At 40.5% G+C, this 19,166-nt stretch overlaps 1 protein-coding gene across 1 annotated transcript in view; it reads right to left on the bottom strand.

The window, feature by feature from the left end:
* Positions 1 to 2,956: 2,956 nt before the first annotated feature.
* The window catches only part of PHEX (phosphate regulating endopeptidase X-linked), a gene marked incomplete at its 5' end in the record, with an annotated part of 206,253 nt that continues 190,043 nt past the window's right edge, over positions 2,957 to 19,166 (bottom strand). Inside the window, 5 exons of the mRNA XM_080831329.1 lie at positions 2,957 to 3,335; positions 5,869 to 5,945; positions 9,938 to 10,042; positions 11,026 to 11,091; positions 17,385 to 17,511. Of these exons, the coding sequence (XP_080687455.1) occupies positions 3,233 to 3,335; positions 5,869 to 5,945; positions 9,938 to 10,042; positions 11,026 to 11,091; positions 17,385 to 17,511 (478 nt within the window). The 3' untranslated portion in view covers positions 2,957 to 3,232. The remainder of the gene's footprint in view (positions 3,336 to 5,868; positions 5,946 to 9,937; positions 10,043 to 11,025; positions 11,092 to 17,384; positions 17,512 to 19,166) is intronic.

The raw sequence follows: 19,166 nt of genomic DNA, 5'->3' as shown, positions 1-19,166 counted from the left end.
GTTAACAGATACAATCAATTATATTTTTTAAAAGAGAGTAAAACACACATACACACACATACATAAAAATAAAGAGAGAGGAAACAGAAAATCTTCAACTTTTTATTGTCCTTAAAATGACTGTTCACACTGTTCTACAAGAGAAGAAATTACAATGACCATTTAGATATAAAATGCATAATGCAGGTACATCTTTCTTCAGACCAGTGGGGGCACAGCCACCAGTAATGAAGTGTTGCTGCATGTAGCAAGCATATTCTTCCTTACCTTAATAGGCAACTGAGACGTTATGTTAAAAATATCAAGGAAGAAGCCTATCAAATGCTAAGTGATTATGGAAATACTAAGAGAATAAATGTATTTAGAAATGGGGTAATCTAAGGGATGAAGGTTAATGGAGAGGTCAGCAGCCCACAGAACAAAGACTCTGCCTTTCCTGATTCTGGGATACTCAACAAAGCAATTTCAAACCTCTCTCCACTTCTCTGGCATGAGCATAACCCGTGTGGCAAGCCATCATTCCTTGTTGCTTTTTAGCGATGCTCCAGGGCTAAAGAAGATAAAATTTATGTGCTATGCTTTAAGCTCCATTGAGGAAAGGCACTGAATAAACTTCAGGATAATTTACGAATCCTGAGCTTGTGTCTGTCATGTCCAAGTCCATCTCATAAAAGGAAAAAATGGAAATAGGAGGCCAGTGCTGTGTGGCTGGTGAAAAGCTGAACAAACTTTGGGCAGTGGAGATAAGCTCAAATAATACCACTTTATATACATAAAATCCTTGACTAATCTGGGAGAATTTTCAAAAAAAAAAAACCTAACTCCTTCCAACACCCAGACAATAGTCCATTGGCAGAACATCTGGTATATGAATCAGAAAAGTATGTGACGGCAGTTCTAGTCTGTGATCCAATATCTAATTTCCTTTTGACTTACCACGATTATTTTTGTAAAACTTTATGGCTGTACTCCAGTGGATGAGCTTAGCAAGGATTGCCCAAATCCTGTCTTCTTGTCAGCAACATATTCTTCTCCCTACTTTTTTACCTTTCCTTCCACTCGTGTTTTACCTTCTTCCCTCTACCACTTACTCAGAGTCTGCTTCCTGTAGCGATCTGTATTGAAGAGAAGGAACAACGAGAGTGTCGTCTGAAAATGTAAACATGAGCATGTATTTGGAAATCCAATCCTACCGCAATATTGTTCTAGCTAGTACTGAGGATTTGGTATCGCTGCTTTGGGTTAATTTTGTTTTAATAATGGCCGTCGTATCTACAACTTTCTGGAGAGCGGACTTATGCCAAGTCAAGTTAATCAGGGCAAGGCAGCCACATCATTTAGAAAGTGTAGGGCCCCATCTGATCCTCAACCAACAACTGACTGATGCCCATTTCCACAATCCTCAGCCTGTGCTTTCAGAAATCAAACACTTTCTCTGACCTGCAGGAATGTGTTTATTTGGAGTTTAAAAAGAGAAATCTAGAAGGAAAATGCTATTCATAAAAGCGTAAGAAACCACAACTGATTTTAAATGTCCAAGTACTGGCATAAAACAAGGAGCATCTCGTATGTCTGAAACAAATCAGAATGATTCCTCCAAAGAAAACACAGGTCCACTCCCAGCAGACCCACCCTAACTGCCCTTGCTTTTAAGAATATGAACAAAGGTCACATTAAGCCTTGGTTAAAAGGAAGAAAAACTAGGGGCAATTCCCCCCCTTCAGAAGTTCCCACAGTTACGAAAAGACATGGCACGAACTTAACATTTAAAAGATAAAAAAGGACAACAAATCACAGGGGTGCAAAATGGCCCCACAGTTAGTCTGAATTCGTCCTTTTTGCTTTTGTGATTGTCCTATCGGCCAAAACTGCATATACAATGAATAATGCACAGGGAGGAAAGTTATTCTAAAAAACTTGAAATGCCAGATTAAGGCCATCACAATTTTATCCTACAGATACACACTAATAAGAGATGGACGAGTTCACGTGAAAGCATTAAGTCCTGAGGATCAAAAACTTAGTCCTGCTCTTTCTAACAGACTCTTTAGAAGGCTTAGACGGTGAAAATTATGTTTCTTTGGACTATGCAGGGAATTCTAAATTTAATCAATAAATTCTAAAACGTCTTCAACAAATTTTTCAAAAAGCTTTTTTTCAAAGAGAGGTAACATTAACCAAGCCAAAACACAAGGTTACTTCGCACCCACTTCAATGTAGTATCTGTTCCTTTAAGCTAAAGGGGGAATAAAAGCCGTAAGTTTCTAAAGGAGAATCAGAAAATCATTTTCTCAATGTCTTCTCATTTCAGAAACAGAAAAATGCACATACATGAGCGTAACGAGACAAGTAAGAATTGGACAAAAGACAAGTGTCTGTCAGAGAGACATAATCATTGAGGCTTGGGCAAAAGAGATCAAATGGTGGAGATTTCATCTCCTCGTGTCCCTACTGGTGCGTGACGAGGAGTTTTGACTTCTTCTGGGCCTTAAAGACACATCCTTTTTTCTTTTTTCTATTTGAAGAACTGAAACCCTTCCTCAAGTAGCCTTTTGGCCAGCTTTGTTCATGCTGACTTAAACAGGGCAATCAGCTACGTCAGACAGAAGCTGCAAGATGCATTTTCATCCCAACAAACTTCTGAACTGAAGGCCGAAATTTCAGCAAAAATTGTAAAATGAAGCTCCAACACATTTCTAACTTAACCACCATTGAGTTAATAAGCGTGGTGGATGGCGATACGTAAAACCTAGCAGCAGCGCATTCTGTAGAGCAGTAAGACCTACCAGGTGTTCCAGGAACATGTCTTCGTCATTGAGGGTTACACATTCAATAGACCGAATTTTTTTTTCTGGATACATTCTGCTTAGATCTCTGCGAAGCTGTGGCTTAAGATGGTATATACTACCTAGCTGTTTCCACACTAAAAATGGGCAAGAGCAACAATTCAGCAGATAATGTTTTAACAAAAGTAGCCTAGAGATTTATTTCTGTTAGTTTGGTTTTGTAAAGAAACATACTGAGATCCCTTCTTAGATTCCATTTTTTGGCCCTACAATTTGAATATACTGTTTCGATTCAACCAACACCCAAATACGGAAGATGCACTAAAAACTGGAGTCCTGGGGGGGGTGGGGCGGGGAATACAGGCTGACAGCAGTGGCGACGAGCGCTCCGTGTGGCCTCTACTGGTACTGCGTGGCTCTTGGGAAGGCATAAACCAGCGGTCCAGCTACCAGAGTCGGCAGGAGTCCAGGCCTCGGTTCATCGTGGAATTCGATGGACAGTTAAAGGCTTTCTGGAATTCTTCGAAGTTGCTAACCGCACCATTGACCCTGGAAAAGATATGTCACAGCTCATGTCATTTAATTCTTCCATCTCAAGAGGTTCTGGAAAAAAAAACTGTAACAGCGTACTGCTCACAGGGATGTTGCATTCATTTCATCTGTTTACAGGGGAGACAACTGAAGCCCAAAAGGGAGAAGTAAATTTCCAAAGAAATTCACAGAGCTGTGACTAGAACCAGCACCTCCTGAATGTCAGACAAATGCTCTTATTAATTTTCCCAACACCCTCAAAATTCCTACAAATCATGTATGTGATTGTATAGTCCTATAAATTTACAGATTCCTATAAACTGTTAGATTTACCAATACTTGGGATTTCTATTTTTTTAACTTTTATGGAAGGTATAACTGATATAAAGTGCACACACCTGAAATGTAAAGCTCACTGATTTTGTTCATGTGTGTATACTCATGTTACTACCACCCAGAACAAGATATGGGATATTTCCAGCACGTAGAAGGCTCCATCGTGTGCCCTACCACTGGAGCTCCCAAGGATAACTACCAGTCTGACCTCTATCACCACTGATTAGTTTTGCCTGTTTTTGAACTTCGTATGAATGGACTCCACAGTACGCACTCTGTTGTTCTGCCTTCTTTCACTCAATATTATGTCTGTAAGATTCATTCATGTCGTTGCTCCCTAAGACCTCACCCAATCGACAAAAACACTTCCGCTTCATTCCTATCACATTTGAAGGTTCATATTTACCTCGAATTCAGTCCAGGCAACAAACTAATGAATGGTATCTATTTGTTATTGATGAGCAATGTTTTACCGGAGTTAGTTACAAAATCTGGTGTCCTTACAAGTTCCCTGACTGCAGTAAAGACTGTGGATTCCTACTCAGCACTTTGGTTGGCAGTGCTATTTCCATTGTGTGATTTCTGCTGTACTCAAAATCTATAGTTACTGCAGACATCACTAACAAGCCAGCAAAAACTGCCCCCTCATCTATTTCTTACTCAACTGCATGTTCAAAGTGTTGACTAGAGAGACTCAGCAGTCTTAGTTACTATTTCTTCCCTAATGACTATGTGACCTATGGGCATGTGAAGGAATATAGTGGCCTATATTCAAACCTCCTGTGTTTTAGCTGGGATATACGGGTAGGGATGCATATATCATAGTGTGATTCACCCTGGGCAAGTGCTAAAGAGAATTTAGATGGTAATTAGTAAGTATACTCTGTAAATTATCAGCTAAAATCCAATATTACAGGCAACTAGTTAGTAAAAGGAAATTAGTTTCTAAAAATCTTATCTGTTAAGTAATTAATCTACTGTGTGGTTTCTATCTGCACCACTCAGCGGTGGGAGCATATTTTAGTTCATTAGAGACTGTCAGCATTTTTTGACAGTTTAGCCCAGTGGGGTAGAATTTTCTAACACTGTGATTAGATTTTTATGCTCCTGGGTAATTTAGAGTCAATTTCTGAAACATCTCTAAAGCAAGGTTTTAGGAATAAGATTTTTAAATATAGGAGGAACTTTAGCTGATTTTCCTACACTGTGCTGATGGATTCATTTAAACATCAAACATAAGGATATCCAGATATGACATGCTCTATGGAAAGAATTGGTCAATAAAAAATTACTATAGTTTCTTATATAGCCCCCATTATAATTCTCTGACCTCAACTACAGAAAATCTCCCTCAAACTGGGCTAGAAACCTAGCACTGGGTAAGTACCCTAACCTTAATTTTATTTTTACTTATTATTTCATCATTCTGACAATTAAGATTGCAGGTCATAATCCTTTTCCCTTCATTTGAAGCAACTGTTTCAAAAAATGATTCAAACTAAAAACCAAAACATAGCACTTTGACTTCAGATATGAATTCTAATAGCTAAATATCCCCATACATCCTGTTTTGTGTTCAGAGCTATTCGGAAAGCGGGCATTCATTCATGTCTGCCAGCTGGCTGCGTGGAAGAACAAGAGGCATGAAACAGGATACTCTAGAACACAAAATACACCAGAGCTCTGTGTGTTTTAAGGTACAGCATGTGAGCTCTCATCCTTGTCTAAGGAAAGAGACATTTGTGGTCCACACACAAAAAAACGTAGGTGGTCGGATAAATCAAATATTCCCGTTTACTAAGCAGCCATGGTGCTCATGGCACCCCTGGACTGGGGCCTTGCAAAAACTGGAAGATAATAAGTGAGAAATCATACTAAAGCTATGATTTGGATTCTAAATTACCTTTGGAGTCTTGTACTATCTCATGGATCTCCTGATATAGCAATGGGCTAGAGGCATGCACAAATGCCTACCATGGACATTTTTTTTTTTTTTTTTTTGAGAATGGGGACTAGACTAGCTTCCTGCTAGTGAAAGAAAAGGTGCTCAGTTTCTGTTTGGCCAAGTATTTCTGTCTGCAAAATGGAGAGACTGCTGTTCACAACACAGGCTCTTGTTCCGATCTCCTGTTTGGTATAACACTGGGACAGCTGAGTCAGGGAAGAGGTAGGAGATGCACGGTTTAAAAAGAGGGTCACCGATTTGCCCATTTACCTAAACTGAGGGGGGCTGTGAGCACCAATTTGGATTTGTTCTCGGGCAGCTTCTGGTCTGTAGGAATTACACCTCACCTAGAAAAGAAAAGCATGCCAATAATTATGTTTCCTTTCCAATTACACACTTTCTACCTCCTTAACCGCTCCAAATTATACTGAAGAGTAATTTAGACTCAGTGGATGACAAACAGTTTTAGTAGATCAGGTAAAACCTTCACCAGTAACAGCATCTATTATTCTAATCCCCAGCATAGAAGGTTTTATTGTTGTGCATAATTCCACAATTTGAGTGAATTAGGACAGTTTCCAGACATATTTCTTAAATCAAGAAAACACTGTATATGTCCAGGAATCGACCAATGTATTAATTCAAATAATACAATGCTTGGAAGAGGACTTATGAAATTCAACCATACTCACTCCAACAGGAAAAAAAATGAATCCATCATCTACTACAGAGTATGGTCATGGGAAGTGAGTGTTTTGCACCCTAGTCCAGCCTTGGATACAAAGACACTTCTCCATAGACACGGAAGTTAGGCAAAGCTCTGTGACTTGCTCTGATCCATGAAATGTGAGCAGAAGTGATAGCACATCCTTGTGGAAGCTTTAAAAACCTAGCAGAAGTTCTAAGCATCTTAAAGAACAATTTAAGAAGCCACACGAAAGTCCACTGTACACTTCACATACCACTTTCCTACTCCAATGGTGAACATGTTAAGCATGTGTTGAGATCAAGACTCCAAAACCCAGGTTCTTGAGTAAAAACTACGAGCAGAGCCCCTCTCTCAACCCACGCTGGATGGGGGGCATGAACACAAAAGAAACTGCCTTTGTATTGCTTGCTCCTGCACCGTCACTTACTCAATCCTGACTTGCAATGTGTCTGGAAACATGATATAATCTTGAAGTATGAAAAGAACTGGGAGACAAGCAACGACGGGGTGCCTTCCAAGTGCAGAAGAAAATAGAAGCAAAGACCTATCTGAGAGGGAAAAAAAAGCGAGACATTCCATGTAGCTGGACTGCGTGGTACATAATGGGCAGTGATGGGAGACCAGGGGAGAGAGAGGATGTTGCCAGATTTCTGAAGTCTTGAGCCGCAAGCTAAAGAATTTAAACTATATTTAAACATTGTTTGTGAGCAAGAAAATGATAAAATCATGTTTTTAAAAGAATTATCTGGCAGAGGAAATTAGAGATCAGTCTGAAGAGTGTAAATTTATGGGCCCCAGGGAAGGTTCCCAATGAATGGCCACTAAATAAGGATCAACAGGAATGGAGAGAAGTAGAAGGATAAGGAGAATATCTGAGGAATGTGACTGTGAAGACGCTTTCGTAATGTGATTCCTTCATTTCCTCACAAGCTAGCTAAGTTGAATCTGTTTCCCACATTCGCCATTACCTCACTTTTTCTTGTGTTATTTCTTCTTATATTCTTACATGATTGTGTGGTATTGTTTTAGCGCTGTCTTTGCTTCACAAACCATTTAAGAGACTTCTGAAAACACATTATGGTTGTTACTGTTTTCCTAGAATCTTTTCAGGAGGGAAAATAACTTTACTCTCTATAAGCAGGCTTCTTCCAAAGTGCAAAAGACCGAAAATCTCCTCCTTCTGTCAGTAGGAAAACCTCCAAGATAAATTTCTCATTAGTAACATAAAATAGCTTTTCATTTTTTCCCTAAATCTCTTTGGTTTAAAATAAATCAGAAATGCTTTGGAATTTTCTTTGAAGACATTTCAAAAATTACAAAGGTAATGTTGCTACCAGTTAGTTTACTTTACACACAAAAAGATATAACTAGGATGTAACTAAGATGGGCTTTAATTAAGTGAGTTAACATCCAAAGGAAGAACCAATGGCCATTGTGCTTTGTCCTCTCGACCAAGGGTCAGCACATTTTTTCTGTAGAAGGGAAGACATTAAATATTTCAGGCTTTGCAGACCAGAAGGTCTCTGTTTCAACTACTCAATTCTGCCACTGTCGCACAAAACCAGCTACCCACAACACAAAGGAAAGAGCATGGCTCTTTTCCAATAAAAGAGTTTTACCGAAAATGGGCCCATGGATCCTAGTTTGCCGATTCCTGCTCTAGAAAATTCTAACTATATTGTGTGTGTTTTTTTGAGATATCTGACCCAGTACTGACCACCCCCCCCCAAAAAGCCTCCTTAACTGAACTGTTACTTACTCTTACCATTTTTAAGCAAGTCATCTAAAAATGTCAAGATTTTCAATATACCCAACATCTTTGCTGGGTGCTATGGGGATACACAAGAAATACAGGGATCCCGAAGATTAGCTATGGAGATAAAACTAAAAGTCCTCAACGTTTTGAGAACATTTAAGGACTAAACTGCATAGTAATGAAGAGAAGTGTAAAGGAGCTGGAGATTCAAGAGAGAGAGAGAAAGAGAGAACTGGAGTCCTTGGGGAAGTTTGTGGAAAATGTGGAGGAGGTGGAACTCAACATGGAGCCTGAAAGATAACGACAGGATTAAATCATCTGAGGGGGCGGAGTACGAAGGAGGTCACATTACAGAAGGAAAACCAAAAGCAATGCCCCAGAGACAGTAACAGGCCTAACACTGCCGGGTGGCCAGGAGGACGCCTGCCTGGCTAAGGGTGAGTGTGGCGGAGCCGTAAGAACTCAGAGCTGGTTGCATAGAGCGGGATAAGACTGGACACGATGATGAGAGGCAGCTGCACATGCTTGGCCTCGATGTGGGAGTCACTGCAGTTCCCTGAGCAGGTCAGTAATGAAATAAAAGTAGTATTTCAGGGGCATGTAAGATAGTGGTGGAAAGACGCCAAAGGCAGAAAAACATGCCTTAAGGCTGTTGGGGTAATGCAGAATAGGAGAGCTCAAGGGCCTTCTACAGAGGATGAGATACAGGGTAATGGGGAGAAGGAGAGGATGAACCTAAAGAGAAGATAAAAGGATGAAACATCCAGCTTTGGAAACCCATGTCATAAAAACAAGGACAGACAAATCAAGTAAGAGCGAAGAACCTCGATTTTCTAACCGGGAAGACCCAAAGACCAGGCTGTGTTGAGAGCAACAGGAAGACTAAGAAGGGAGGTCATTTCAGTGACTCCAGGTACGCTGCTGGCATGTTGATAAAGCATCATTTATTTAGTGTTGTCATGTCAGCTTTAAGAAATAAAAGATACCAGAAAGATGAGACTCCTTTAGCCAGGCTCAACCAGAGAAGATGTGGGAAGGAATCAGCTTACTGAGGAGACAGTGCAAAGACTAAGCAAAAGAAGGTTGTGCTGGTAACAGCCATGGTCTTAACGTTTACCCACTGTGAAGCCATGTGTTAGAACTTTCGTCGGCCCATCCCTGCCTGCTCTGAAAATGAGGCCTACACGTTTGTGACATAAGCCCGGGCGATAACCAATAGCAACCAAGAACTGGTGCTTATCTCATTAGCCAGAGACTTGAACTCAGAATTGTGTGTTTTTTAGCACACATCTTCTTTCACTTTCTGCTCAGAAAGCCCATCAAAGTCACAAATGGGTGAGATGACTCTGCCTGGTTTTGTCGTTGTTTTCAGCTCGAGCAGCCTTCACATACCCATCTGACTGTGGGAAACGCAGCTTTGAGGGTCCTCCACAGGTTGAAAGTGGTGGGATACAGTCAGCCAATGAAGCAAAAAAAAAAAAAAAGAGAGAGAGTGAGAGAGAGAGAGAGAGAAAGAAAAGAAAAGAAAAAAGAGAAATGCAGCAGAAGGCAGAGTCCCAGAAGCCAAAGAAGGAATCACTAGAAATGGTTATAAAGTGTAGTGCATACATCAAGAAGTCAGCGTATATTAAAGAAATACCAAGTGGGTTATGACAGGGCTGGTCACCCACTTGACAAACAACACCAATAAACCCTGACTTGATTGGTTAATTAATTATGTCTCACAGAACATTAAGAAGGTGAAATTTATCCTGAAAATGAACAGCAAGATCACATCTCAACTAAAATCAAAGCTATACCACTGAACTTCTGACCACGGGAGCAAGCAGAAATCCCGCATTTCATCTTTGCAGCCCCTTCCTTGGCCTACTCACGTGCGCGTAACTCAGGAAGAAGAGCTGGTTGTTGGTGAAGACGATGCCTGGGAGCAGAGGCTCTTCGACTCCCTGCCTCTTGTCGTTTATCCATTGCCTGTAAGCCTGGGGAGGGAGGCAGAAAGGGTGATCCCCTGCAATGCTGGCCTTCCTCTTTTCTCATCCAGGGCCGAGATCCTAAATAGATCCCCCACCATGAACAAAGTGCAACCTGTCAAGTTTTCCTTTAACAAACCAACCCCTGGAAATGCAAATCAATGCTGTGTAGCTTAACAGTGGGGTAGCTGCACCTGTGAGAAGACCTTACACTCAATAGATACCAGAGCCCCTGGGCCAAAGCAGTCACGTGTTAAATAATTCCTCCCCCACCAAGAAGCTATTCTTTTCCTAACGCAATGGAAAGGGCTGTGGAAATAAATTTGGGCGTGAACATATGGGGCCAAATTTTTCTTTTTCCAAATAAAAGGGAAAACTCACCGTCATTTTAGAAAATATATGTTAACCAGGGTGTAACCTCAGAATAATACTCTGGTCTTGACGTTAAATGCATTTACCTTTTTGAAAATCTTCCCACATCATCCTTAAATTTCTTGTTTAACCAAGGACCCATGGATGATGGAAAGATTATTAAGGACTCTCTCCCCCCCCCCCAATACGAGAACCACTAGCCTCTGGCCACAATTCAGAAGTTTGGTATTTTAAGAGAAAATTGCAAGAAGGGCTATAGAGACAGTATACTCAAGGAAAACTCATATGAACGTAGCCCTAAGGAGATTTCTGTAGCATGTTTTGATATTATTGTGAACGCATCTACTGAAAGTTATCCTTTAAATACATGATTCTTAACAACATTTATTATTCTTTAGGATGACTTTAAACCCCAAAAAGAAAAAAAAAAGAAATGCAGCTCTATTCATATAATAGAGCAGGACAGAGTTGATGTGGAAATATAATTCAATTTACAAAAATTCACAGAATTGACAGAAATCTAACTCCTCAAGAATATGTCTGTAGTGTAAATTGAGGTACACCCACATGGCACTCAATAGTTTAATTTTAAAAATCACAGCAAATGTTGCAGTGCGTACCCTAAAAGCTTCGCGCAGACCTCCATTATCAGCAATATTTTCTCCCAGGGTCCTCTTCCCCTTCACCTAACAGAAAGAAAAAGAAAAAAAGAGTGTTTCTCAGCCAACTATCATTCAGCAAGAGACATAAATGTGATACCTAGGGAGAGTACCATATTTTAAAGAGAAAATTACGTGGACTAAATCACAGGTAGTCATAACATATTGTAAGATGGCAAACTAACTCCAGCAAGGTGCTCCTGAATACAATAATTTCTATTTTATTATGCTACATGTTTCTTTCTCACCCACCTCCGTATTCTCACCAATTGAGCCAGCTCCAATAAAATGTTAACAATATTCTGAGTGACTCCGGTTTAATGGAGTGAAAGTAGAAATGTCAATACAGACTACTTTCTCTGATTAATTCATATCATTTGAGTATTCTTTTCGGTGTGCTTGTGTTTCCAAACATTTACAATCCACACAGGAACAAAACTTCATGAACCATCACCATTTTACCTCAGCAACGTCCATGAAAAATTAAAAGGAGGGTAGTTCTCACGGGGGGAAAAAAATCAAACAGAAGTAGCCCAGGCCACAAGGTCAAGGTTTGCAATGTGTAGGATAACCGGCCAAACATGGTGAAAAAATTCCTCCACACCTTTGCAGACTGTTTCTGAAATCCCTACGTAGGACAGGACAAAAAAACATTCCAAACCAATACAGCCCACAAGGCAGAATCCAACCTGCCCCTTTCTTCTATACAGGCTACAAAGTGAAATCAGACTTCACATGGCTCAATGGGTAGGGGGGTGGGGAGAATGCGAAAGAAGGAGAGTATTTTGTGGCATGTGAAAATTACACCAAGTTCAAATTCAGTGTGCAAAATTCAAGGTTTATTGGCATGTAGCCATGCCCAGTCGTGGACGTACTGTTGCAGCCACGCTCCTGCTACAGCAGCAGAGCTAAGTAGCCACAGAGACCTATGGCCTACAAAACCACAATTACTCACCGTAATTACCCTAATTACCGTAATTACAAAGCCTGTCAATCCCTGCCTAAGGGCCAGAATAATGCCTCCCACCCACCCACCCAAGGCGTCTATGTCCTAAATTCCTGGAACCTGTGCAAATGTTACCTTACGTGGCAAAAGGAACTTTTAGAATATGATTATATAAAGGATCCTGAGACATTAGCCTGCATTACCCAGGCGAGGGCAGTGTAACTAGAAGGGTCTGTGTAAGCAGAGGAAAAGGGGGTCAGGAGAGTGTGTCAGAGTGATGCAGTGTGAGCTGTGACCGGCCACCGCTGGCTTTGAAGAAAGAAGGGGCCAGGAGCCAAGGAATGGGGCCAGCCTCTAAAAGTGAGAAACCCCAAGGCGACAGATTCTTCCCAGAGCAGCTAGAAAGAAAAGCAGCTCTGCTTACACCTCGACTTGAGCCCACTGAGACCTGAGCAGGACATAAAGAGCTGCGGAACAGGGTTTGTGTTCTTTCAGGTCATTAAGTGGCAGCAACAGGAAACGTACACACCCCGCTCTCGACTTTAAAGCCGTGAATCCTATGCACTCTTTACTTTTAAGCTAGGCCAGTCACCCAGGTATCAAGCAGTCACAATGGATAAAAACAACTCTTCAGACAACATTTATTTCTGTAATCACCCAGGACCCTCCTAGCTTCGGTCCCCCAAAGTTCCCCCTCCTGCTCTGACATACATTCTTTCTTTTACGACAATCCTCCATCATAAGTGCTGTTACCACCACCTTGCTTAACACATGGGGAAAGAAGAGCTCAGAGCGTGTAGCACATGTCTTTGGTGTTGCACCAGATCCCCGTTTCCACCAGGACTGCACACCCATTCCTACAACTGCTCCTAGCTCAAGAAGGTTAACCTTAGCTTAGCGGAGTCGCCTCACCTAAAGATTCCTGGCAGGTGATCTCCTACTTCTCAGGAACTAACTGATGTGCACTGAGAACTGCCTAGCCCCTCACCCCAGGCTGAACAATTTCTGTGGTGTGATTCAGGCTCCAGAACCTTCTATGGGATCAGGCTGAGGTTAAACTCCTGAAAACAACATGTTTTCTCTTATAGGTTTCTCTCAAAACCAACCACCATCTTATAGGTTTATCCTGAAACTACCTCCTAAATAAGTCACTTACCTAAGAAATCCCTTCCTGGGCTTTGCTTCCAGTGAACCTGATTTAAAACAGTGATTAAAGGAACTGCCCACATTTCACACAGATTTAAACCCAAGCAGTTTGTTTCCAGAGTCTTTGCTTCGTAATATGCTCTCTTGTCATGTTGCAACTGCTCTTGATTTCGGCGCTTCTGTTTACATCCACTCACACCCGAATTTAATTTCCTTCCTCTAAGCTTTATCAAAATCGGAGGTCTGGGGAGTAGCCGTCCCCCTTTGGCTCCTCCTACTCTAGACCACCTCAGTAGACCATATGGCCATAGGTTTGCCGCCAAGCCCCACGAGCTGCTCATGGTCTGCTTCTGCGGCACTCTGCTGGAGCGCTCTCCAGTTCACTGCCAAGGATTCAGGCACAGGGGACCGGCATCCATGAACGGAGCCAGAAAATAAAGCGCAGAATCTTATATCCACGAAGAAAGTCAACCTTTCCTCTCTGGGAACGAAACTGAAACTGTTTCCTGATGGTTGAATGGATGGATGCTGACACAGGCATCCCCTTTCTATGGTCCTTGTGACAAAGGTACACATTTGCCAGAATTCACTCTCAGTATCTGACATTTTAGCCCATATGGATGCTGTAGAATAGTCCTCCCACCAACACACCACCCAGGACTAAAATGAACTTAAAAGAAGAGAATGATAGCATGATATAGGGGGCAAGAATATGGATCTTCGGGGACGCCGGGGTGGCTCAGTCGGTTAAGCATCTGCCTTCAGCTCAGGTCATGATCCCTGCTCAGAGGGGAGCCTGCTTCTCCCTCTGCCTGCCACTCCCCCTGTCTGTGCTTGCTTTCCCTCTCTCTCTCTCTCTCTCTCTGGCAAATAAATAAATAAAATCTTTTTAAAAAAACAGAATATGGATCTAGAAATCGCACCAATCTAAATTCTACTTTAGGCTCTACTGTGGGTTTTCATCTCTTTGAGTCTCAGTTTTCTTACATGTCAAACAGGCTAGCAATATGTATACCTCTTGGGACCAGTATGAGGATTAACTTTGTTTCAGGTAGGTGAAAAGTCTAACACCCAAGCCTGCAGTAACAATCATCAGGAAATATGTATTCCCTTCATCCAAGAAAACTGCTCTTCTATTGTTGTTTGGTTAGTTTTCAGCTCCCAAATCTTTGCCTTTGTTTTCCCCTAGGATGGAGTACCTATGAGTATGTCGCAAAGTAGTAGTAACGTCAGCTACAATTTACTAAGCACTTACTGCACGTCAGAGATGATGCTGGTGCTTTACATAGTCTCAGTCATTTACTTTGTACAAATGAATGAGTTCCGAAACAGTGACCCATTTCAGAGATGAAGACTCTCAGAGTCAGGAATGTCAAGGAACTTTCCCATGTTCACAAAACTTGTAACTGGTTGAGTCAAGATTTGAACCTCTATCTGACTCTAGAACCCCTCCCCTAAGCTCTTCCTGAAGCAACATATAATCTAGATGGATTTTCACAATGTAATAACCTCTACATTGGATATAGATAAACGGGGCACCCATTTCAGATCTTCTCATGACTTACTTGTAGATATTAAAGAAATATATGGGCAGAGAAATAAATGGCTTCCCAGAACAGTGATGAAAGAGCTAGAGATGCTATTCAAGGATACAGCCTCTGGTTTCGTTGACTGGACAAGGAGTGGCGTTCCTGGTGCTGAACATCGCTGAAGAACCAGGAGGACCAAGACAGTTTTGTGTGTTCTCTTGCTTCTGTTATGTGCTGCCCCCTTGACTGTACAGTGTAGGAACAGATAGTGTGTGCATCTATATTTTAGATTAGTAAGGGTTTCCTACAGACCCATACCCTACCAACAATTCTTCATTACTAGTCTCTTACTGTCAAATACAACGAGAGAAATCCATTTTTTATAATTATGAAAGCAGGAGCAGAAAATGCAATAAAAAAAGTACAAGAAAAAATTAATAGTACGGAGAGGGCATGAAAACCTGACCAAACCAGCAAAATAAGGAAAACGAAACAGAAGTAAGAACAATGTGGAGGAGATAAAGTATATATAGAAAACTGTAGAGTTGTATTGGAAAACTTAAAACGGGAATCAAACAGATAGAAAGGCATACCATGTTCTTGAAAAAGAAGACTATATTATAAAAAATATCAATTCCATCCACTGAGTATGATTTAACTTAGAATCCCAATGGGATTTTCTTTGGGGGATAGGGTGAGAATGGGTAACATGATCTTGGAACATATACAGAAGTATATTTGCCTGAGAATGGCCAAGCACATAAAAGAGCAGTAAGGGAGACCTTGTATTGACAGATACCGGAATAATCCATATAGCCATGGTAATAAGACCTTGGTGTAGAACTGAACATACATACCAGCAGAACAGGACACCTAATCCAAAAATTGATGTCAATATATAGGAGAATCTAAAATTTGACAAATACTCAATTCGGTGAGAAAAAATATCTTTTAATCAATGATGTTGGATCAACTGACTATCCTTTTAGAAGAAAAGAATTCTCACATTAAACTCCATAAAAAGGGGGCGCCTGGGTGGCTCAGTCATAAGCATCTGCCTTTAGCTCTGGACATGATCGCAGGGTTCTGGGATCAAGCCCCAGGTCACACTCCCCGCTCAGTGGGGATTCTGCTTCTCCTTCTCCCTCTGCCTCTCCTCCCTGCTTGTGTTCTCTTTCTCTGTTTCAAATAAATAAATAAAATCTATATAAAAGAAAATTCCATAAAAAAGTTAAGTTTCACATGCATGAAGATTTAAATATAAAATTAAAAAACCACAGAAACCTTCCCAGGAAAGCCAAGAGACTATATATATATATATATATATATATATATATACATACATATACACACACATATGATATAGGGTGGAAATGCAGAAACTATTTTTAAAGTTTTTTTTAATTTATTGATCTGAGAGAGTGAGAGAGAAAGAGCTTGAGCAGGGTGAGGGAAAGGAGAAGCAGACTCTTTGCTGAGCACAAAGCCTGATATGGGGATGTGGGGCTCAATCCTGGAGTTCCAGGATCGTGAGCTGAGCCAAACACAGATGCTTAACCCACTGAGCCCCCTAGGCACCCCGATTTTTTAAGAGAAATAGGTATCTTTGGATCTATAGAAATGTTTATTTTTGTATGTCAAAAGATGCCATACATGAAATGGATGCGCAATATATTTGGGAGAAAATACTGTAATGTGAATGACAAAATTCTAACATCTGTAATATCTTTAAAAAGTTCTGATACATTGGTGAGAAAATAACTGAAGAGAGAAATGCTCTTTCATATACCACTGGTGGGACTATGAATATTATAACTTCTTGGTGATAGTAGGAATCTATCCCAGATGGATAAAAACGGTATGTACACAATAAGAGGTTTTGTTACAGCAGCATTTACTGTGGGAAAAGAGCTGGAGACAAAGTGTGACCTATCTCAATAAGAGGTTAGGTGAATATGCTAGATTACGTTCCCACTGTGGACTTCGAGGCAGCCACTGAAAACCATGTAATAAAGGGGCCTGTGGTGTGTGTCTATCTCTTTGCGAGCATGTGAAACACTGTACCAGGGTGATTAAGATGAATGACAGGCAGGGAAGAGAAGAGTGATGAGAGGGGAAGAGGTGAAGACAAGAAAGGAATAAAATCTGATGCACATGAACGGCAACTATGAAACTTCATTCTTGCCTTCATGGACATGTATTATGTACGTATAATAGAAAATAAATGTTTTAGAAGTACATTTCTTTTGTTCAAAATTCTATAACTAAGATCTCTTAACCAATTCAGAGTCATTAACTCAAAATAATGAGATTTATTTCAATGAATTAAATAGTAATTTGGAAGGAAATTTTCAAAAATGATATGGGGTGTAGATTCGTAAGAATTCTACGGTGTATGTTTGCTACAAGATTTTCTACATTTATCTAAATCTAGGAAAACAAACTCATGTTTAGGCCTGTGAGTCTCAAACTTGAGCTTTAATCAGAGTCACCTGAGGGCTTGGGAAAAGACAGACTTCCAGAAGACCAGTGCCCCCCCCCTCCAGAATTCTGGGTCAAGACTCAATTTGCATCTCTAACAAGTTTCCAGAAGAGGCTAATGCTGTTGTCCTGGGAACCACACACTGAGAACCAATGGTCTAAAGCCAGTAATGTCCAAAAGAGAAAAAATAACCACAAAACACCATAGTTGTACTTACATTTAAGCCAGCTTTCCTCCAATAGTAGTTGCTATATTGGTTAACCATGCACTTTGTTTTTTCTTTAAACTTTTCTTCTGAGTCAGTAGACCACCAAGGATCCAGGTTTCCATTTTTATCATATTTTCTACCTAGCAAAAAGGAAAGTTAAAGATATTTGTACCATCTGTGTTCTCTTCTAGGGTTTTTATGGTTTTAGGCCTGACATTTAGGTCATTTGTTCATCCATTTTCAATTTATTTGTGTGTGTGGCATAAGAACACCGTCCACTTTCATTCTTTTGCATGTTGCTGTCCAGGTTTCCCAGAAGCATCTGTTGAACAAACTGTCTTTTTTCCATTGGATTATTTTTTTTCCTGCTTTGTCAAAGATTAATTGATCATATATTTGTGGCTCATTTCTGGGTTTTCTAATCTGTTCCAACGATCTATGTATCTATGTTAGTGCCAGAACCATACCGTCTTGATGACTAAAGTTTTGTAATATAGCTTGAAGTCTGGAATTGTGATGCCCTTGTGCTTTGCTTTTCTTTTTCAAGGTTGCTTCGGCTATCTGGGGTCTTTTGTGGCTCCATACAAATTTTAGGATTGTTTGCTCTAGCTCTGTGAAAAATGCTGGTGGTATTTTGATAGGGATTGCATTATTTTTCCAAAGAAAACATACAGATGGGCAACACAGATATGAAAAGATGCTCAACATCACTCATCAGGGAAATAGAAATCAAAACTACAATGAGGTATCATCTCACATCTGTCAGAATGGCTAGTACCAAAAAGATAAGAGATGAGAAGTGTTGGCGAGGATGTGGAGAAAAAGGAGCCCTCCTGCACTGTTGGTGGCAATGCAAACTGGTGCAGCCACCGTAGGAGACAATATGGAGGGTATTCAAAAAGCTAAAAATAGAACTACCCTAATACCCAGCAATTACACTATTGGGTATTTATCCAAAGGATACAAAAATACTGATTTGAAGGGGTACATGCACCCCGATGTTTACAGCAGCATTACCTACAATAGCTAAATTATGGAAACAACCCAAATATCCATCAACAGATGAATGGATAAAGAAAAAGTGGTGTATATAGAGAAAGTGGAATATTACTCAGCCATAAAAAAGAACGAAATCTTGCCATTTGCAACAACAGGGATGGAACTAGAGAATATAATGCTAAGTGAAACAAGTCAGAGAAAGAAAAAAATATGGTTTCACTCATATGTGGAATTTAAGAAACAAAACAAATGAGCAAAGGGGGAAAAAAGAGAGAGACAAACCAGGAAACAGACTCTTAACTCTAGGGAACACACTGCTGGCTACCAGAGGGGGGAGGTGGGGGAGCGGATGGGTGAGACAGGTGATGGGGATGAAGGAGGGCACTGGTCCTGATGAGTGCCAGGTGATGTACGGAAGTGTAGAATCCCTACAGTGTACATCAGAAACTAATAATATACTGTATGTTAACTAACTAGAATTTAAATAAGAACTTAAAGAAATTTGTACTATTTGTGGGAACTAATTTATTCATTTTCCCTTTCCCTCAATTCAAAAAACCTTGAAAAAGCAGTCCCCAGTAACAAGGGTCACGCCTGGGAGCAGCTCCCACCTTCTCTCCAATGTCACATGTTAATTGTAAAAAGAGGGGTTGATAAAGAGGTTTGAGGAAGTTCTTTCCTCCTGAGCAACAAAGAACATTTTAAAAATAAAATTCATCAACTTATGGCATGCACACCGTGAACCAGTCTTGAATTCTTTGTTTTTACCCGATGTGACCCATAATGTTCTCT

The sequence above is a fragment of the Martes martes genome (genome assembly GCF_963455335.1).
Source record: "Martes martes genome assembly, chromosome: X".
Classification (NCBI taxonomy): Eukaryota; Metazoa; Chordata; class Mammalia; order Carnivora; family Mustelidae; genus Martes; species Martes martes.
This window is presented reverse-complemented; position numbering and strand designations above follow the sequence as displayed.